This window comes from Corella eumyota, chromosome 5, assembly GCF_963082875.1.
Source record: "Corella eumyota chromosome 5, kaCorEumy4.1, whole genome shotgun sequence".
NCBI lineage: Eukaryota > Metazoa > Chordata > Ascidiacea > Phlebobranchia > Corellidae > Corella > Corella eumyota.
In genome coordinates this window covers 1398999-1416695 of record NC_137494.1, presented here as the reverse complement: position 1 = coordinate 1416695, position 17697 = coordinate 1398999, and the positions used below count along the sequence as shown (strand labels likewise).

At 29.0% G+C, this 17697-nt stretch overlaps 2 protein-coding genes across 5 annotated transcripts; one reads left to right on the top strand and one right to left on the bottom strand.

The window, feature by feature from the left end:
- Nucleotides 1-2002: 2002 nt before the first annotated feature.
- Nucleotides 2003-13757, top strand: LOC145753167 (ATP-binding cassette sub-family C member 12-like). Of its 4 annotated transcripts, none has more exons than XM_082569566.1 (28): nucleotides 2003-2430; nucleotides 3526-3684; nucleotides 3865-4009; nucleotides 4254-4396; nucleotides 4609-4699; nucleotides 4969-5142; nucleotides 5303-5447; nucleotides 5963-6114; nucleotides 6377-6457; nucleotides 6631-6771; nucleotides 7107-7192; nucleotides 7360-7562; nucleotides 8296-8392; nucleotides 8572-8826; nucleotides 9023-9138; nucleotides 9259-9414; nucleotides 9540-9654; nucleotides 9806-10043; nucleotides 10252-10427; nucleotides 10759-10825; nucleotides 10948-11099; nucleotides 11233-11319; nucleotides 11382-11586; nucleotides 11765-11928; nucleotides 12149-12261; nucleotides 12347-12585; nucleotides 12687-12965; nucleotides 13051-13757. In XM_082569566.1, the coding sequence occupies exons 1-28, from the start codon at nucleotides 2222-2224 to the stop codon at nucleotides 13249-13251; spliced, it is 4389 nt and encodes a 1462-aa protein (XP_082425692.1). In that variant the 5' UTR covers nucleotides 2003-2221; the 3' UTR covers nucleotides 13252-13757. The 4 variants fall into 4 exon arrangements, with proteins under 4 accessions (XP_082425692.1, XP_082425691.1, XP_082425694.1 ...); XM_082569565.1 differs by having other exon boundaries at nucleotides 2004-2430; nucleotides 8272-8392; nucleotides 13051-13755; XM_082569568.1 differs by lacking the exon at nucleotides 2003-2430 and adding an exon at nucleotides 2495-2844 and having other exon boundaries at nucleotides 8272-8392; nucleotides 13051-13754.
- Nucleotides 13593-17444, bottom strand: LOC145753169 (uncharacterized). Its single transcript, XM_082569569.1, has 8 exons — nucleotides 17304-17444; nucleotides 16976-17077; nucleotides 16556-16746; nucleotides 15943-16168; nucleotides 15503-15625; nucleotides 14811-14949; nucleotides 14489-14610; nucleotides 13593-14211 (listed from the first exon to the last, which is right to left on the bottom strand). The coding sequence occupies exons 1-8, from the start codon at nucleotides 17323-17325 to the stop codon at nucleotides 14042-14044; spliced, it is 1095 nt and encodes a 364-aa protein (XP_082425695.1). The 5' UTR covers nucleotides 17326-17444; the 3' UTR covers nucleotides 13593-14041.
- Between the last annotated feature and the right edge of the window lie 253 nt (nucleotides 17445-17697).

Below are 17697 nucleotides of genomic sequence, written 5' to 3'. Positions count from 1 at the left end.
TGTAATTTTTAGAGAATGAAAAACCTATATTTAACTATCATAACCTACGTTAACGCATTAAGTAAAAATTCAAGTCATAGTTTAAAGTAAATATACTCAATATTCAAGGGCGTTTACTGAATATTTGATTCCTTTTTTTAAATTCGCGAAATAAGGCGTTCTATTTAAATAGTAAAAAAGCATTTTCCTACTAAAATTACGACAATTTTTATTTGCTTTTCTTTTTTACGATAACAAAATTGTTTACTCTTTTATTTAAATCAAATAACAAACACGAAATAAACTCTTTTTGCTTATTTTTAAGTTTCGCATGAAATATATGGGTAAAAGTTCAACTAAACTTGCCAAGTCATTGCCCCTATTCCAGACAGACTTTAAAGGAAATGGTAAAATATAAAAGTCACTGTGTTGCGTCATAAGTCACGTGGTATAGCGAATAGAACGCAAGATTTTTATGCAAACAAATTTAAACTGTCAAAGAAAGTGTATTTTAAAGTGTTAAACTAAGACACTACGCATAATTACACAAGTGCTACAATGTACTTAAAGCTGTTACACTTGATTTGGGGTTGACGTAAACGCTAGCTTGAAATTGATCGTACTTAAACTAAAGATATCTGCGCGGTCTTGTAAATTTCGTAGTACCATTCGTTCTTACATTCTGCGGTCGTGATAAAGTTTATTTTCGACATCTGTTTAAGTGTTACAAAGTTGAGAAAGGGTTTGTTTTATTTACTTTATTAACAAACAAATATGTTGGTATATATTTGAGTAAAGCGCGTAGGTTTTAAGGGCGAATTTTCGGTTTAATGCGTTTTATTACGTATAACCTATAACCTAGTGAACCACATAACTTAACTAACGGTCCCTAAATTCATTTGATGACTGGTAACTTGGTTACTTAAACGTCAAAACAAAATTATTATTTCTATTACCCCATGCTACTTTTTATATTCATAGATTCTAAAACTGTATTTATCATTTACGTTCTGTTGGGTATTGCTTCCAAAAAAAATCTTTCTATTTATTTTAATTCCAATTATTTCTATATATTTTAATTCCAATGAACTTTGCTTCTGAAATACAAACTTTAATTTTTTTCTCGATTTCTAATAGGCCACGTTTAAAAATTGGCGCCTAATTTATATCTGAACTATCAATATATAAATCGTTTAAGTTGTCAGAAAGGAAATAACCTATATAAAAAAATATGACGTCACGTAATCACGTGTTTCCTTATTGCATTATTATTCGTGTTTGAAAACATTTAAACATTAATTAAACATTGTAGTGAGAGTTTATTAAAAGTACAAAATTATTAGGTTGTTTTTGTGTTGCTTTCGAATTAATGTTAAAAAATACATTGGTTTAAAATGGATGGTAAATAAACAATTAGTTGATAAAGTTACAATTTATTATATAGAGTTATAAGAATATATTAAGCAATATACGATTGTGATTTATAAAAGAATGGAATTTACTTTAACCCTTAAAGGCGGGTTTAACTTATTTTATGTAGTTAACCGATAGCTTTTGTTTTGAGTTATTTGAGATTAGAATATATGTGAGTCTATTGAATAACGTACCGCGTTAGCACATATGCCTTTTATTATTGGTTGGTAGTAACACAATCTAAAAACAAAATACGCCATGCTGTAGAAATAAATCACTGTCAGAATTTAAAAGCAATTGGCTTATACGTATGCAAGCATAAAACTACAACATGACATTGCACAAAAAATGCACAAAAAGCAAAAAAAAAATAAAGAAACTGCTTTGGGTAAAAAAACATTGCTTCGCATTGCGAAATCTGAAATATTTTGTACGCTCCAATAGTTAAGCAAAGGCAAAATTGAGTTTATAAACGCAGTAAAAAGTAAGCCTTTGTTAAACCTAACTGATTAGCAATTTAAAAAATTAAAATGCCCGTATATAACTGTGCGTTCGTTACAACACGTTTACTTTATGGTAAAGGTAATAGAGCATTACAAACTAGGTGAAATCGTGATATCAGTCCATTACTATTCTCAGAAAATCTTTGTTTTGATTAAGTTAAATTTTGCAGAATTTTAGTTGTGATTATTAATTGTCTGCACATTTTAGACAGTTGTATATATATATAGTTATACAGGCAAATAAATAGGTTATTCGTACGTATGTACAATATCTTATTATATAATTAGTTTAAGTTAAACGCTTGGTATTAAGTTAAACAAATGGTATGACCTTTTTAGTTCCGAATAAATGTGTAAATTTTAAAGGTAAAATGTCGAACCAAGAGGGACAAAATCATAATACGAAAAATGGAGTTACTAACGGTGACGTAACTAGCAGTGACATCACGGCTAATGACGTATATGCTCAAGACGCAAAGCATGGCAAGTATTGGAGAGCGATGCAATCCCTTAAGCCACTTCGATTCATTAAAAAGTAAGTTTTAATATTTTATGTCAAGCATGTCGTAGTAGTTTTTTGAGCAGTATTTATTTTTTGCATACACCCAACCTTGTGGCACCCTAATTCTAATGTTACATGTCATATTTAAAAAAGTTACAAAAAATGCAAAATCCTTGCCATTAATTTGTAAAAAATATTATAAAAATACATAGTTAAAATAACGAATAGTTTAAGCTTTTTTAAGGTCGTTCCAATGAATCACATTTGGATATTAAGCGGAATTTCCACTGCTTTGCCCTTTAATTTATGACGCGTTGTTATTAGCCCAACTAATACTTTAAACTTTATGCACGATAACACTTCTCAAGCGGTGACATATTGAATCACGTGGTCAACAAGGTTTAAATAGGTTTATTCAGGGTAAAAAATATCACCCAGAAAACTTTGGTAAATATTTTACACACCTATATATTTAATCCCGACTAATATTAACTTTTCACCCTACCATGTAATATTTCTTTTTGTGTATATAAATTTATCCTCAATGTTGGAAAGACGAATGCTCAACTTAAACATAGAGTAACATTAGTTACGAGTTGCCTTTGGCAGTTTGGGATATTATAGAGACTTGAATTGTCCGATAATTATGCTGCTGATTAAGTGTTGGCTCAGCAAAAGTTTATACCGTTTATAGCGCCTCACTTAAGGACGCTACAGCATAAGATCAGTGGGGATTAAACCCACGACCTCATGTGTGGTGTAGCAAGTGTTCCTACCACTACACCACGCTGTCGGTGATTATATATTAATTTTCTTTAATAAATTGTGTAAATTAAAAAGCTAATATACCACAGAATACGATACACATTGTTATTCTTTGCATTTGATAACTGTAACCGTACAATGTGCATATGTGGTGATTAATGACCTGTCTAATTCGAACAACATTAACATTTTAAATTAGGCTTTTTGCTATGTAAGCTGTTGCAACAAAAAATGAAATTAAAAGCTACCAGAATGTCGAAAATTCCCAAAAAATTGTAAACATTTTAAGATATTTTTTTTTAAAGTAAATTACTACATTAGGCGTATGTTAAAAACTCTTAATATCTTTAATTCAATTTTCAGGAAAAATATGTTACCAGCGCCAATCGATAATGCTAATTTTTTCTCACTGATGACTTATTCGTGGATGTCACCTACCATTCAAAAAGGAAAAAAGGTTTTAAATATTGAGGATGTTCCACCACTTTCCTATTATGATTCAGCTGAATATAACACACAAAGGTAATAGTTGGTATCTTTATATGTTTTATAAGGGCAAAAACTTTATGTTTTTCGATATATTTTTAAATGTTTTAAAAATTTAGTTGTATTTTGCATTATTTTGTTTTTTTAGTTTGATTTTATATTTGTATCTTTTTAAATTAATTTTTTTTTTAAATTGGTATAAAATATTTTTTTTAGGCTAAATAGAATATACAAAGAAGATGGAATCAAAAATAATGGAAAGCCTTCAATAAAACGAGCAATGTACAAATTTATTCAAACAAGAACAATCGTTGCAGCTTTTGCTGAAATGATTTCCCTGGTCGGTGCTTTTGCTGGACCGGTAAACACTTTGTTTTTTAGTAAACACTTTTATATTAAATATAATTTTACTTGGTTTAAAAAATTGAAGAATCTTTGTAAGAAAAAATTTAATGGCTACAAATACTAGCCTTAATGTTTTTTTTTTAAAATAACAAAATAAAAAATTTATTGAATTGTTTGTTTGTATTTTTAAAGCTGTATATTGTAAACTTAAACATATTAAACCATAAGTGTCAATACACTTTAATACTCATTATTTTTAGGCCTTTTTGGCAAACCGATTAATTGCCTATGCTGACTTGGAATCACCAAGTTTGGGCTACGGGATCGGCTTAAGCATTGGTTTGCTTTGTACAGAAGTTGTCAGATCTTTGTTTTTTGCTCTGTTCTTCTCTTCAAACTACAGGTTAGTAAAAGTTTAATCATTATTTTAAAATTCAAGTTAAAAAAATTAAAAACGCATCGTGTTAAAATTGTGAAATATTTATAACTTACTAATTTGAATAGTAATATACTATGTTTATTAAAAAAACTATAAATTATTTTTAAAAATGATATAATATGTTTGTTTTTATTTGTTTTTTATTCATTTTACCCTTACATATAAAATGTTTATAGAACTGGTATCAGAGCTAGAGCTGCCGTTCTTTCAATGGTTTTTCGTAAAGTTGTAAACTTAAGAAGTTTAAAAGACAAGTCCGTTGGAGAGGTAATAGTCACTTACTTTTATAAATTGAAAAAAAATTTTTGGATAATGCCTAAATATCTAGTTTTTGTACATAATAATGTCTAATGCTGTTTAATGTTGTTTCCATAAAAAAAAAAAACTTTTGTATATACATACACTTTTCTATGCAAAGTCTTATTTACCAAACACATTGGTTTGTTTTTGCATTTACTTTTTAAATTTTACTTGAACATGAAAATACATTTTTCTAAAGTTTTATGTTTCTGTTTACATATATTTGTTTTTTACAGTTGGTTAATCTATTAGCAAACGACGGGCAACGTATCCTAGACATGGTTCTTTACATGGGAATATTTTTTGGCACGCCACTAATGTTTGTTATGGTAACAGTGTTTTCGTGCATTTTCCTTGGATGGACTGCTCTAATTGGCCTTGGAGTTTTTGTTTTGTTTATGCCAGTTCAGGTAATCAAAAGAATAAGGCTGTTTTTAGTATTTAGATATAAGTTGAATGATTATTGCTGTGTTATGTTTTAAATATACTTTTTCGGCTTTTGTTTTTTAATGGGTAATAACTTTTGTTTAGCTATAAATATTGTTTTAATAATTTTTTTTATTGTTGTAGATGTTATTTGGAAAGTTGTTGTCAAAATTTCGTCGCAATTGTGTTAAAATAACTGATTCAAGAGTTCGGATGATGAATGAAATTCTGACTTGCATAAAGTTGATCAAAATGTACGCTTGGGAAGAGAGTTTTGCAAAAGTATTGGGTAAAAAAATATAAATTGTTAGGTCTATTTCGTATACGTTACATAAAATAATTTACTTTGTAAAGTACCTATTAAAAGGGCGTTTTCATTTTTTAAATTTGTTGTTGTTTATATCTTTTTTCTCGATGTGGGAAGGTCGAATGCGCGATCTAAACATAGGGTAATATCAGGTACTCCAACCCAGTCTCGAGTTACCTTTCGCAGTTTGGGATATTATATAGATTATAACTGCCCTGTATTTATGCTGCTGATTCAGTGCTGGCTCAGCAAGAGGTAATACCGTTTATAGCGCCTCACTTAAGGGCGCTACAGCATGACCCAGTAGGGATTGAACCCACGACCTCATGGTGGTGTAGCAAGTGTTTTTACCACTACACCACGCTGCCGGTTATTATATATTCAAAGTTAAAACAAAAACACAATAACCAAATATAATTTACACTTTGCTGAAATATTTTAAGCAAAAAACTAATTTTTTTAATGAGTTAAATTTTAGTAAATATTCTTTTGGTTAGGTGAGATGCGAGTAAATGAACAAAAAGAGTTGGTAAAAAGTGGATTTGTATCAAGCCTTCAAATCAGCACAATCCCCACTATACCTATCGTCTCAACTGCTGTTACATTTTTGGTTCATACCTTATTGGGATACCCATTAAACGCTACACAGGTGCGTGCTATTAAAGCTACATAATTTTTCCAGTGTATATGTATGATAATTTATTGTAGTAGGTAGTAACACAAATAGGTTTTGTGTAATTAAAATATAAAAGGTTTTAAAAAAATAATAACAAAAAATGGAAATTTATTTAAAAATTTTTCAGCCAAAAAATTATCACATTTTAAATATTAAATTTTTTTTTGAAAATTTTGTAGTAACTGTTAAACCATTAAAAAAAATTAAAAAAAAATCATTTTAATTTTATATTTAGGCCTTTACTATCGTAGGTGTGTTTAACTCACTACGTTTTATTATGGCGATTCTTCCTCAATCTGTACGATCATTGGCTGAGGTAATTTCATTTCCCAAAAAAAATAAAATCAACTATGTTGTTCAATATTTTGTTCTAACAAAAGTATTATAGTAATTCATTTTTTATTTTTCCCTCTAAACACCAAATTTAGCGCACTTAACTTACAATAACAGTAAGAAGCATCTTGGTCATTGCTTTGATATAATTTGCAGGCGCTGGTAACGTTTAAAAGGATTGATAGCATACTTGAAATGGAAGAAATGACAGAGTATTATGACAAACCTTTGGATCCTAGTAATGCGGTGGAATATAGAAACCTTACTGTTGGTTGGGATGTAGTGGCTAAAACTGAAGTAAGTTAAAATTTTAAGTTTTTTTTTTATATCTTTATCCTCGATGTGGGAAAGTCGAATGCGCGACTTAACATGGAGTAACATCAGTTACTCCAACCCAGTCTCGAGTTGCCTGTGGCAGTTTGGGATATTATAAAGACTATAATTGCCTGATAATTATGATGCTGATTAAGTGCTGACTCAGCAGAAGTTTGTATCGTTAAACACAAACTTTGACCTTTAAAAAAAACACAAACTTTGAAAAAAACACAAACTTTGACCTTTTTGAAAAAAACACAAACTTTGACCTTTTTTGTCCTGTTGGCATATATTAATATAAGACATTTATGTTAAAGGAAAGCGAGAAGACAATGAAAAATCAAAATAAAGAAAATACAACAAAAGTACTTTTTGATATTAATGTGGATGTACCAAGAAAAAGGTAAGTTTAGTTTATATTTGTAAAAAAAATATGTAAAAATATTTTTTTTAATAAAAAAATTATCTGAATTATTTAAGTGTAAGGTTTATCTTTGCATAAAAGCAACGCACAGTATCAAGAATCATTTAAACTAAGTATCTTTCTTTTTCTGCATTGAAATATTATAGGTTATTGGGTATATGCGGTTCAGTTGGCAGTGGCAAGTCTTCATTTATTTCATCGTTACTTGGTGAACTTCGAATCCATAAAGGGAGTATTGGGTTGGATGGAACAATGGCTTATGTACCACAGCAAGCTTGGATCTTTCATGCAAGTGTAAGGGACAATATCTTGTTCGGATTACCTTATGATGAAGTAAAATATTTAAACGGTAATTAAAAAGTGTCGAATTTTTTTATGAATACTAAGTTAACTATTGCTGTGAATTTAATAGATTTGTTTTCAACTATAACACATTTAAAACTTTAAATTATTTAAATTTATTAAACACCCCCAGGGAACGAAATAACGGGTCGCTATTCGCTAAAAGCGAATCGTTTTTTAAAATTAGCGAATCGTTTTTTACAAATATATTAGAAATAGCGAATCAACCAAAAAAGGTTCAGGGAATGATAAAACTCTCGTGTATATTTTTACGATCTATTTTACACCGGTTTTACACTAATTTAATTACATTATCATAATCCTGCGTAAATGTAGGTTACTATAGGGCATTTAATAACAATAACTTTCTATGTTTTGGCAATGCGTAAATTTCGCTCCCGAGATCGTTCAGTTGTTGCGCAATTAAAAGAATTAAAAATGTCTCGTTTTTCATGCAAAATATTCTTAACGATTGTTTAACAATACGTTACATTTTAAAAATGCCATGCAACGCGTCAAGTGTTACAAAAAAAACGAAGATTATGACTTGAACCTAATAATTACTCTAAAAATGCGACCTCATTTTTAGCGAATCGTTTTTTATACGTTATTTCGTACCCTGACCCCAAATCAACAGGTATTTTATCATATTCTTTAATCCTCTTTGTTAAATACTTTAAATAAAATAAAACAAGGTAATAAATATTTTACTTTAGTAATTAGAGTTTGTTCACTTCAAGCTGATATCGATGTTTTACCTGATGGTGACTTGACAGAGATTGGTGAAAGAGGCATTAACCTTTCTGGTGGACAAAAACAAAGAATAAGTTTGGCAAGGTATTTTGCAAATATACTAAATATATATATGTTAATGTAGGCTTCAACTTTTTAAAAGCGCTTTATACATTGTACAAAAACTAAACACCTAAAGTTACATTTCATTTTTACCCTTTTTTTTAAACAAGGCGTAATATAATAAGCCTTTACATTTACTTACCTTTCGTTTTTGTTAAAAGGGCAGTCTATAGCAAGCGAGATATAATTTTGTTGGACGATCCTTTATCAGCTGTAGACGCTCATGTTGGCAAGCATATCTTCTTTGAGTGCATCAAGAAAGAACTAAGTGACAAAACAGTGATATTTGTGACGCACCAGCTTCAATATCTGAAAGATTGTGACGAGATAATATTGTTAAAAGAAGGAAGAATTTCTGAGCAAGGAATTCATGATAAACTCATGGCAAACAATAACGATTATGCTGAACTTATCAAGTAAGATAATCAAAGTATTGTAATTCTATATATATGTATGGCTTTAACTAGTGTTTGTTTATGTTCTAGACATTAAAAATCTTGTTTACAACCACTTCATGAGTAGAGTTAATATTAATATACTATTAAGTGTTTTAAGGATTACATTTTTAATTCTGGCTTTGGAATCTTTATGTTAACAATTTAATTTTTGTAGAAACTTTTATTTGGAGAAACAAAAGGAACAGAAGAACCAAGACGTTGTTGATAAGGAAGTTATCAAGAAAGTTTTCAGACAAAGAACAACAAGCGATACATCAATAATAAGTAAAGGTAACAGGAAGTGTTATTAGCAGTTTTTTATTTAAATTTAAACACATGTTAATATTTATATAGTTTTTGTTTAAGTAGAGTTTACATTTTTATTTAATACTTGCCTTTAAATCTTAACAGAAGATATATACGACGCAAATATCAAGTTTAATAGATCATTTAGGAGACAGAGTCGAACTCGAACAAGTATTAGGTCGATCTCTAAGTTTGAAATCGATGGTTTGGAATTAAATCTTGGAAAAGAAGTGGAAGAAATATTTGAGGAGGATGAAAACGGTTTTTATTAGTTTATTTTAGGATGTATTTTGTAACTAGATTATGTTTTTATATGTGGTTTAACTTACTGTAAAGATAAATTACTCCTTTATCATGTTTAACTTTTAATATATTTTTTAATTAAGATTTGCCAACATTGGCTGCAGAAACACAGCCAAATAAATTGATTGAAAAGGAAACAAAATCAGTGGGGGCAGTATCAGCGGCAACTTATGCAACTTATACTAGAGCTTCTGGAGGGTAATTGTGACGTAGAATAGATTTTATTGTTGCGTATAAATGATTATTCTTGTAGTATTTAAATTTTTATTTTAAATAAGATGAAAGTTAATATTTTGAAGAATTAAATTATTGTTTACTTGAGTTTCTTACAATCTTCTTTTTATTTTAGATTCTTTCGGATGTTTCTGTTTATGTTTTGTTTTTGTTTCTTCATATTCATAGTGACCTTTAGCAACTGGTGGTTATCAGTTTGGTTAAATAACGGTGGTGACATTGTAAGTTGTAATTCAACAAACTTTGTTAGAAGAACTGGGTTAAGTGAATTGACAAGGTTTGGTGATAATATAACAAACAATACTTGCTTTGATATGAATATCACATCAAGTCCTCGTCTGGGATTTTTTCAGGTAACTTAGTATGATAATAATTCAGAATAAAATTACAAGACATTTTGGAAAAGTTATCTAAATTAAAAACCCATATTTAAATTTAATTTAAATATTTTGATTTTTGTATATTAAAATAAGGTTTTATATGTTTCAATAGAACCAGTAAAACTTAAAATTGTATCAAATTTGACATGGAAAAACTTAACATCCTTTTTTAATATTTCAGCTGATATATTTGCTTATATTGATTTCTGTTTTTTTGTTCTCATTTGTTAAATCTGGGTATTTTACTTATACAACTGTTCTTGCTGCCACGAATTTGCATAATCAGATATTTTCTGCTGTTCTTAAGAGTCCGATGAGTTTTTTTGATACAACTCCAACAGGAAGAATACTAAACAGGTTATAAAGCATTTTTATCATAACAATGTCAACATTTTTTTATATTCAAGCAAAGACAGTTTTTTAAAATGTTTTATTAATAAAAGTTGTGATCAATGTAAAACTTATATTGTTAACATAATTTACCAAATATTAAATAAAAGTATTTTAGATTATTGGTATTTTATGAGTGTCAAATAACAATTTATTTTAATATTTAAGCCCAAAGAGTTGTATTTAATGTAATAAATATATTGTTAATACAAATCAACAAAGATTAATTGCAAGTCTTTACAGGCTTCTTAACGTTTTAATTATTTTTTATACTTTTAACACCCAAATGACTTATTAGGTTTTCCAGAGATATAGACGAAATGGATGTAAGACTTCCGCATTTAATGGACTTATTTTTACAACAAGTAACGTTTTTATTATTTAAAATTAAAAAAAATTGTCCAAAGTAGCATTGTAGCATTACTTTTATTTACTTAAAAAAATTACTTTTGATCTTGTTTAAAACTTTTTAATCTGTTTATTTTAGGGCTGGTTGGTGGTATTTACTATAGTTACAATAGGAGTTGTATTTCCGTGGTTTTTAATTGCGGTTTTAATTCTTGGATTCTGTTTTGGGTACATATTTCATCTTTTTAGACCTGCGCTTAGAGAGTTGAAGAGATTGGATAATATTACAAGGTTTAAAAAATTGTGTAAAATTATAGTTGTTGGCTAAAAAGTCGTAAAGTTTTTTTCAATTTGTTTTTATTATTTTATGTGTTTAAAAAAAAGGTAGTTTTTGTTTATGGATTTAAAAATGTTTTTATTACAGATCGCCCTGGTTTTCTCACGTGACTTCTTCCGTTCAAGGTTTAAGTACAATTCACTCCTACAATAAAAACGAAGACGTCATTGAAGAGTAAGTATAAATATTGCAAAATATTTTTTATGATTTTATTAATATTTTGTTTTCTGTTTTAGATTCGATGACTTGACTAATAAGAATAGTTCTCCGTTCTTCTCATACTTGTGTGCGTTAAGATGGTTAACAGTTCGAGGCGATGCCTTAACGTTTTCAATAACTTTTGTTGTGGCCTTGTTTATTGTTTTTTCTACAAATTTTCCGTCAACTTTAGGTGAAACTTCGTCATCTTTTGCTGGACTGGCACTTATTTATGCGGTTCAGGTAATATATTAAACATTTACAGAACTGTTAATTCTATTGTAAAATATTTATTTGTTAACTTAAATTCAATTTTATTAAATAAACACAAGGTACTAATAATAAAACAACAAATAAAAGCTTTATTTTTTAAGCTTTTAAACAAGACAAAGTAAAATTTAACATCCATTTTTATGTTTAGATCAATGGTTTATTCCAGGTAACAGTTAGGTTTGGAATTGAGACGGAATCATATTTTACTTCAGTTGAACGAATTGATGACTACATTAAAAACTGCAAACCTGAGGAACAGCCAAAGAAATACACAGAAGTTGCAAAAGATTGGCCTCAACATGGGAAAATTAGGTGAGGGCAAAAAAATGTTTTTTTTTCATCTTAATATTTTTTAGTTTATATAAGTTTCTAAATACAAATTAGAATAGAGTAGCTATCTTTTTATTGGTTAAATCTAACCTATTGAGTTTTAATTATTGTAAATTAAAATTTATATATACATTTCTTTAATTTTGTTAAAATATTTTTCTTGGGTGGTCTTTAAATAAATTTAGTAATATATTATATGTAGGTTTGAAAAAGCTTCGATGAGATATCGTCCAAACTTGCCTCTTGTGTTAAAAAATGTTTCAGTTGAAGTGAAGTCAAACCAAAAGATAGGAATAGTTGGAAGAACAGGGTCTGGTAATGCATTAAACAAATTTTAATATATAATTATTAAACATAATAATGGCAAAAAATTTTTGATTTTAAATTTTTTTGGTATCAGGAAAATCTTCGCTTGGAACTGCTTTGTTTCGCTTGGTCGAGTTAGATCAAGGTCGAATTATAATTGATGACGTAGACATTAGTGACATCAGCTTGAAACAACTTCGTGAAAAGCTGTCAATCATACCACAAGAACCAGTTTTATTTGTTGGCAATATTCGTTACAACCTTGATCCGTTCGGGCAATATTCGGATACCGAACTCTGGATGGCGTTAGAGAGAACTCATATGAAAGCTATGGTATAAAAATAATATGCAGCCCAAGGCTTTGTTTATATCCTAAAGGGTGGTAATCCAATTTAAAACTTTGCTAGTGTCTTGAAATTTGCATTACTTTAAAGATCAGTGAACTTCCGGACAAGTTAGAATCTGAAGTCGTCGAAAACGGCGAAAACTTCAGTGTCGGTGAAAGACAACTTCTCTGCATGGCACGCGCCATCTTGCGGCATTCTAAAATTATCATGCTCGACGAAGCGACGGCGGCGATCGACAGTGAGACGGACAGTTTGGTGCAGGATACAATTAGGGAAGCGTTCTCGGACTGCACGATGCTGACCATCGCACATCGACTTAACACTGTGCTTACTTGTGACAAGATACTCGTTATGGACGATGGAAGAGTAAGACCTTTAGCGTGCTAAGTTTAAATGATAACCTTAAGAGCTTTATTAGGATATCGTGAATTACATTCAATCTATGTTACAGGTTGCTGAATTTGATTATCCGGACAAGCTACTAAACGATCCCAACTCACATTTCTCGAAAATGATTCTAGCAGCTGCAAGTATTGAAGATACTATAGCCGAGGAACCGGAGGAAACGCCCCAGGAAAGTCTATTCAATGAAAACATGAACAACAATTCGGGATATGACAACGCAGCTTATATAGAAGACGAAATTGTTTAAATATTTAAACACATGATTATTTTTAATTAATTGTTTCTCAGTATTATAAATATTTGTATTCAACTGTTGCCAAATATTTAATTTTATGATGTTTAAATTTAAAAAATTTACCTTCTAATATTTATTCTCAAGTATTGTTCTTTTTTGTTAAGTTTACTCTTATTAATTTTTTTTGCCCTCTTCATGTTATTGTGTATTTTACCTTATATCAGTTATATATTGCCTTAAGTTTTTTGATACCTTTACGTAAAATATGCAATAAGCAACTTTTTCATTATAAGTCAGTATTATTTAACATGCAATGAAGTATTTTAACAATCATAACTTTATTGGTTCCAATTGTATAGTATCATTTATTGTGTATATATATTAATACAGATTCCATATGCAATATAAAGCTTTTACATTGATAATCAATTTTATTTAACGCTACAAAGATTATTTACAAACTAAGAATTCTAGGGGTGTTGATACCACCAACAAAATATTTTTTACATGAGACTTAATGAAACTCGAAGCTTGTTTTTAGTTTAAAAAAATGATCATAAACATTTAGTTTTTTTCAGCTAAACTAACACTGTTTTATTAGGTACACTAAGCGATTTTCAATTTGCATTACAATATCTGTATGCATATAAATGAGATTGTACAAAAATATTTAATTAATTTGTTTTTTATATTTATTTATACAAAATAGAACATCTTTTGTAGGGTTGTAATTTTGTAGTTTTTAATGTTTAAATTTTGAACACCAAGAAAACATAGATTTATGTTTAAGCAACCTAAATATTTATTGTCCTTCCAAGACTGAGGTTTCAAATGCCATATCTTCTTCCTCTCGGTTTGCTTTTAATTTTCGTTCCCTTTTAACGCAGTGGTTGACGCAAAAGCAACCGATAACCAAAAATATAAGAATGCAACTAAGCACAGATAGAGCGATGGCAATCCCGAAACTTCGATCTGCGAAGTATATAAATACTTTTATTATGTGATAAATACTTTTATTAGGAACTATATTCCTTTGTTGTTCGTTGTTATGATATATGTAATGCTGTTGTGACATTGATGTAATGTAGTTTGAGTACAAAAAATGAGTCAAATTAAAGTTGGTTAATCATGATTATGTAATGTACAACAACAGCTATCAGCAAAACAAAGAATAGTAACAATACTACACTAAATATTACATAAATAAATATATGTCACTACAGTGTTGGTAAAATTTAGCAATGCCTACCTATACTGCATGTAACGTCCGTTCCAGACCAATTACTGTTCTGATATCTAGGTGAAGTTCCCGTACATTCAATCACCAATGTTGAAGGATTGCCTGTAACTGTTTCCACCAAGTTGTAATTTCTAAAATATAGGTTAAAATTTTGTAAAAATCATATGTAAAAAAAATTGAGTTATTTCGGTTCTTTATTAAGTGTGTTACATAAGCAAAATTTTGCAATAACATATCACTTTTATAACTTTGAAGAACTTTTGTTATTATTAAAACAACTACATTGGTTTTATTAAATGAACTGCATTTGGTTGCAAAAAATATTTATTACCTTTGACAACTAAACTCAATAGTGACACCAAACGGTAAAATAGAACCCGGGTTTTCGATGATAGTTCCATTTTCATAAGCAATAGTTCGAGTAGATAAACTTGGAGTTGAAGGAGCAGAGGCAAGATTGCATACAATTTCTAAAAAATAAAAGTTGTTAATATAAGATTTAACCGGAAGCGCGGTGTAGTGATAAGAACACTTGCTACACCACACATGAGATCGTGGGTTCAATCCCTATTGATCTCATGCTGTAGCGCCCTTGAGTAAGGCGCTATAAACGGTACAAACTCCTGCTGAGCCAGCACTTAATCAGCAGCATAATTATCGGGCAATTATAATCAATATTATCCCAAACTAACACAGGCAACTCGAGACTGGGTCGGGGTAACTGATGTTACTCTATGATTAGGTCGCGCATTCGACTTTCCCGCATCAAGGATAAAGATATAGACAAAAAATGTATTAAATTAAAAAAAATGTGGTTGGTGTTATAAGTATTCTTTAAAATTAATGGTTGGTATATGGGTTTGGGTTTGAGTATCACAGATGCCACATTATTTGCCCCTTGTGCCTGAAGTTTGCAGATAGCTTAAACACGTCACAACAACACACCCATAGCAATAATATATTAAACAACAAAAATCAATAAAAAAAAATGTTTGACAAAAAAAACAATTTATTATGTTTTACCCGTACACGTTCTTCCATTCCCAGTGAATCCTCGCAAGCATAAACAGTTAAACCCATTTACTCGATTGACACATCGAGCATTTTCATCACAGTCTGACCACAACGAAACACATTCGTCGATGTCTGGAAAAATTAATGTTTTATTTTTTTTATTAGATATTTATTTACAAAGTTTTAGTAAAATTCGTATAATTTTAACTTTGAGATAAAAATAAGTACGTTTACCTAAAAGTGAAAAAGTTATATAATAACCTTAAAAGCTTATAAACAAGTGTATTTTAATGGTATAAACAAAAATAATAAATAGTCCTAATTTAAATTAAATAGGGCAAAGTAAATAATTTACATGTTATATAAATTTAAGATCTTTTGCATTTCGCAAATATGTGAATTTTATTTTTGTTTTATTAATATTTGAAATTCTTATTTGACTTACTTACCTACAGTTAGTTCTATAAACCTTGCGTTTGAATTTCCGAATATTGTTGCTATAAATTCTGGCGTAAAAATTCTTGTTAAATTAACAGTCAATTCTGATTGGATAATAGTTGAATCGTTCCAACTAAATTGTCGTTTAATATGCGTCACAATGTTCATTGTTAAAGTGTTGTTAAATAACATTTGGTTGATGTTAACAAGTTGATTTGTCAGTAAGTCATTCTGTATCTAAATTTAAAAAAAATTTAATATATATTAATGATTTCATTTAAAGTTGACAGTTATATTTAAAGGATTTATTGCATCAAAAATAAACCTTATGATAAAAATAAATATAGAAACTGCGCACATAAAATCGCATACCTATATTTAAAATATTTTAGTGAGCAAATTATCTTATGCGTTGTTAACTAAAAGGTGTTTATCATACTAAACCTTGCTTAGCCTATAGTTATGTGTGCCTATTTTAATAAACTTTATCGTATTTTATGTGATCTATTAGAAACTGTACATTTTTTTAAAACTTCTTTTAAATCAAGAATCACGAAACGTATCAACACATAGATTAGTTCATTATAAAAAGATTAGATTAGTATGACAAAACATATTACTTACAGATTGAACAATGTTATCTGTATCTCCTACAACATTACTTGATTCAAAAGTAACTTCAATGTTCAATCTGATTAAAACTAATTCACATTGAACACCCAAGTATCCGTTTGGACAAGTGCAATTTGTACAAATCCCGTCCTCAAGAAACTCATTCGGGCATGCACCACCATTTTGGCATGAATTTGGACGGGCTACAAAAATTTAATGTGTTTAGATGACATTTAAATTCGGGTATTGCAATTTAGAAAAAGTACATTTTATTTACACTTTAAAATATAACTAATTAAACACAGTATATACAAAGTGTTTGAAGCCCAATTTTAAATTGTTTCTCAATTATTTAAATGTTGATTTTGGATTGTTCAACTATGTAACTACTGCCTGTATTTTTTAGTTACTTGGTCTGTATATAATACTTACGAGTCGTTGATGGTAGATTTACAATAGTCGTAGCAGTAGTTGCTTGTATAGTAGAGTTTTGTCCATAAATTAACGATAAACCAGCAAGAAAAAATATAAATACTGCAACATATAAACATGTCTTTAAAACAGACTTTTACATTATATTTATATTAAATTCAGTTAAAACTGTAGTCTATTCTTAAATAAAAAATTTTTAACAGTATTTATACATCTTTTAGAATTTTTTTAAAAATTCTTAAACTACTTACTTAAGTACTAAACATATTAACACTTTTATACTTAAAATCTTAAATTTATATAGCATGGTTAAATCAACAAAACTCACCAATTAGACGTTGATTGAACATATTTTTGTACTACTAATTAGAATAACTAACATTTTTCATAGCTTTAGATAGACTATGTGGTTAAATATGGTATGACTAAGTCTTTGTAATAGCATGATACACAGTGTGGTTTAAAATCTATGCCTTTAATGAACACAATTAACTTTGGTGACTACAGGAAATGACGTCGCGAAAACGGGGAAGCTTTTTATTGGGATTGTAAATAGTTTTTTAGTTTACAGGTCTTAAGCAAAAATTAAAATTTGTTTTTTTTGTTAAACTTTTTTAAAATTTTAATCAGTGGTTCTAATTAATTAAACTGGGCTTGTTTTTACAAAGGGGATAAATTGATTTTAGTCATAATTCGCATGAGTGAATATACTGAAGCGTAAA

Coding starts and splice junctions, on each gene's coding strand:
- LOC145753167 (XM_082569565.1), top strand. CDS start 2,222: ATGACCTTTTTAGTTCCGAATAAATGTGTAAATTTTAAAGGTAAAATG. Junction 7,193..7,359: donor GTGGATGTACCAAGAAAAAG/GTAAGTTTAGTT, acceptor GAAATATTATAG/GTTATTGGGTATATGCGGTT. Junction 7,563..8,271: donor TGAAGTAAAATATTTAAACG/GTAATTAAAAAG, acceptor ATTTTACTTTAG/TAATTAGAGTTTGTTCACTT.
- LOC145753169 (XM_082569569.1), bottom strand. CDS start 17,325: ATGTTCAATCAACGTCTAATTG. Junction 16,747..16,975: donor AAATCTACCATCAACGACTC/GTAAGTATTATA, acceptor AAATTTTTGTAG/CCCGTCCAAATTCATGCCAA. Junction 14,950..15,502: donor GAATGGAAGAACGTGTACGG/GTAAAACATAAT, acceptor TTTATTTTTTAG/AAATTGTATGCAATCTTGCC.